Raw genomic sequence first — 3018 nt, forward strand, 5'->3', positions numbered from 1 at the left:
CCCCCCCCCCCCCCCCCCCCCCCCCCCCCCCCCCCCCCCCCCCCCCTCTCTTCCTGATGACACCAATTGCTGCTACAGGACATAAGAGGGAATAGAACATTCCAAGCCACGTTCAACGAATAAAACATATCCAATAAGTAACAAAATTAAAAAGATTTAACATCCTAGACAACACCAAGTTCATTCATGGAATAAAAACATGAAACAAATTTAATGACGGAAGGCTTCAGATAGATCCAGTGATCCGTTTGGACCAATGTTCCCAGATTGCCTCAGGGCAGAAAGGCATTCACCAGTGTCCAAAGGAAAAGAATTACTAGGAGTATATTTGTGAGAACGCCACTTATATTGATTGGCATACTATAGCAGTTTCATAGTAGATTATGGAGTTACATCATCTCGAAAGTCTGAAGGTCACCGAAAATACTCTGACATGCAATTGATGACTGGTGGTCGCCTAGCATATGCAATCATTTCCTCGAGGTAAAAATTGAAGTGTAGTAAATGACAATAAGGAAAACTGGTTCAGGGTACACACTGTTGCTCCACATGCTGAGTTGATGACATCTGGGCAAGACTGGGCTCGGAGTAGTTCCAAGCGATGGAAATGTGGGACAAACTGTAGGACATAATCTTCATCTGCAGGCATGAGTTGATCAATGCAAGTCATCCCTCATTTTTTGATAATAATAGAAACAGTAATCCAAAGCACATAGAGGAAAATAGACTGGTCGATGCTACAAAAACTTACTCTCTTTAACAGTTCCGTAGAGCCAACATAGAACCTCATCGGCAAATGCCAGGCATACCCCACCCTGCAATGTTTAGAACACATCTTTACTACCCAATGGAATTGCACTCAACATTAACCACTGACTGAATAATCATTTTACCATGTACAGACGATTTTATGCACAATATACCTAAATTCAGATCTAGAAAAGTTCAAAGTGAATATTTAGCTTAGAATTATGGGTAACAACTTCAGAACTAGCTGGTCACAGTTGTGGATAAAGACTACCAAAGGAATGGAGTCTTAAAAGTACTCACCAAGACTACACTAAGGAAGAAGTCAGCGAAAGTGATCTCATAACTAAGAAAAGCAGTATCAGAAACGAAGAATGAGGGAGGTACCACTCTCCCATTGGGAACAGTTAGAAATCATGTAGTACAGGGGTGGAAGGTGAATTTTAGAAGGATGAAACAAAAACAAGCAGCAGTGTGCACAACACGGCAGATTGCCTCCTAGAATGCTATATGGGCTAGTTTTTGCCATTAACAGATTTTGGACCTGCTATACTTTAACTTATAGCTTGATATTCGAACCCTGCCCCTCTATTGGAGGACAAGAAAATTAACATTTCTAAGCCAAAAAATAACTAATACGAGCTCCTTGTTCATTGAAGTAATCTAGTTAGACATAATAGGTCATATTGATAATGAGCTCCTTTTTTTTATTCTTCTACACAATAAAACATTTGGTCCTAAATATAAAAAACAAATCACAATAGTTCAAGTAGACCTATTGGTTTTCCAGCCTTCATACCCTTATGCTTAAAGTGCAGTTGAAGAGATGGAATTGTATGTTTTCCAGAAAATACACTATCTAGTACTTCTTAAGCAGGTAGCCACACGTTAAAATGATAATGAAAGGTAGGAATTGGAAAAGACAGCATCAATCTCCTCATTGTATTTACATGTATTAATTTGCATACCTGCCAATAGTTCTTCATTTTCACTCTCTGTGTTATATCTTTGGTTCTTAACCTCTCAGTCCGGACAAGTATCCCAGCATCATTCCTGCATTAGGCAACAAGTTTCAGAGTATTAATAAGCATAAAATGTTACAAAAAATCTAGCAGAACAAACAGCTCAAATTTATTGTATGATCTAACCAGCTCCAGTAGTGAAACCACCAACAATAATCAAACAGTAAATTAGTTGGCCTCTCAACCAAACCATTGACCATGAGTAAAGTAACACCATTTAATGGAATTAAATCACCCTCTAATTCTTAAGCTTTTTATTAACAAAATAGAAAATAACAGCATTTTAAAATGAGGGTGCATGCGGCCACATATGCATATGCAATCCTTTGACTGCACTGCATTGCCTATATGTAGTTAATATCTGCAGTCATGCCGCATATGGACCAAAAGGCCCACATAACATTGTGCCGCAGCATATACAGCCTGCTTAGCATGGTGCTGCTGCATATATGACATGCTTAGCATTGTCGGTTCACATATGTGGCCCACTTTTATGTGGACTCATGTGGATACAGTGGCTTCAAGCTGATAGTTTGGTTGGATGCCGATTTTCAACAGGCTGGATAGAGGTATTAAAAAAGTCAACTTGTTAACTATGTTACAGTTGTTTCTGCTAGGTGTAAGCAACAAGTAATTTTATGTAGACTCATGTAACTGGAGCAGATTCAAGCTGCCGGTTTGGTTGGACGTGGACAGGCTGGATAGAGGTATTAAGAATGTTAATCCGTTAACTATGTTATAATTGTTTCCGTTTGTTGACCCTAGTATAATTTTGATGTTTACAAAGCCATTGAGGTCATGTGGTAGTACTAATGCCATTAACTCAATTGATCTAGTACATAAATACTTAAGGAAGAAAGAAACGATATATTCTTGATATGCTCTACATATACGATTGAAACAACTCTCAATAACCCATCTAAAGACAAATTTAATAGAAAAACTTAAGGAAAAACCTAAATTTCAGTTTGACAAAGTTAAGAGTCAAGTTTCCTTTGTTAAAGGGCAATTCTGTATTTTCCATAGTTAAAGAGATGAAATTTTTATATGCCATGCATCCTAAATGAAAATAAATGACTCGCTATGTCTTATATTAGTTTTGTGTGCAAATCTAACCTAAAGATGCAGAAAATCAGGATTGGAGTCGACCCCAGAAAGTTTGGAGCCGACTCTGGCAGATTTGCACAGTACTAGGGTCGGCCCTAGAAATTTGGCACAGTACTCGAGTCGACCCTAACCAGTTTCAACA

General features: G+C 38.4%; 1 protein-coding gene across 1 annotated transcript; it reads right to left on the reverse strand.

The window, feature by feature from the left end:
* Nucleotides 1–200: 200 nt before the first annotated feature.
* On the reverse strand, nucleotides 201–1837 carry LOC120104431 (NAD-capped RNA hydrolase DXO1-like). The gene is made up of 3 exons (XM_039115592.1): nucleotides 1716–1837; nucleotides 752–815; nucleotides 201–639 (listed from the first exon to the last, which is right to left on the reverse strand). The coding sequence occupies exons 1-3, from the start codon at nucleotides 1731–1733 to the stop codon at nucleotides 458–460; spliced, it is 264 nt and encodes an 87-aa protein (XP_038971520.1). The 5' UTR covers nucleotides 1734–1837; the 3' UTR covers nucleotides 201–457.
* Nucleotides 1838–3018: the final 1181 nt, after the last annotated feature.

The sequence above is a fragment of the Phoenix dactylifera genome, chromosome 18 (genome assembly GCF_009389715.1).
Source record: "Phoenix dactylifera cultivar Barhee BC4 chromosome 18, palm_55x_up_171113_PBpolish2nd_filt_p, whole genome shotgun sequence".
NCBI classification, from domain to species: domain Eukaryota; kingdom Viridiplantae; phylum Streptophyta; class Magnoliopsida; order Arecales; family Arecaceae; genus Phoenix; species Phoenix dactylifera.

Coding starts and splice junctions, on each gene's coding strand:
- LOC120104431 (XM_039115592.1), bottom strand. Junction 640..751: donor CTACGGAACTGTTAAAGAGA/GTAAGTTTTTGT, acceptor TCATGCCTGCAG/ATGAAGATTATGTCCTACAG.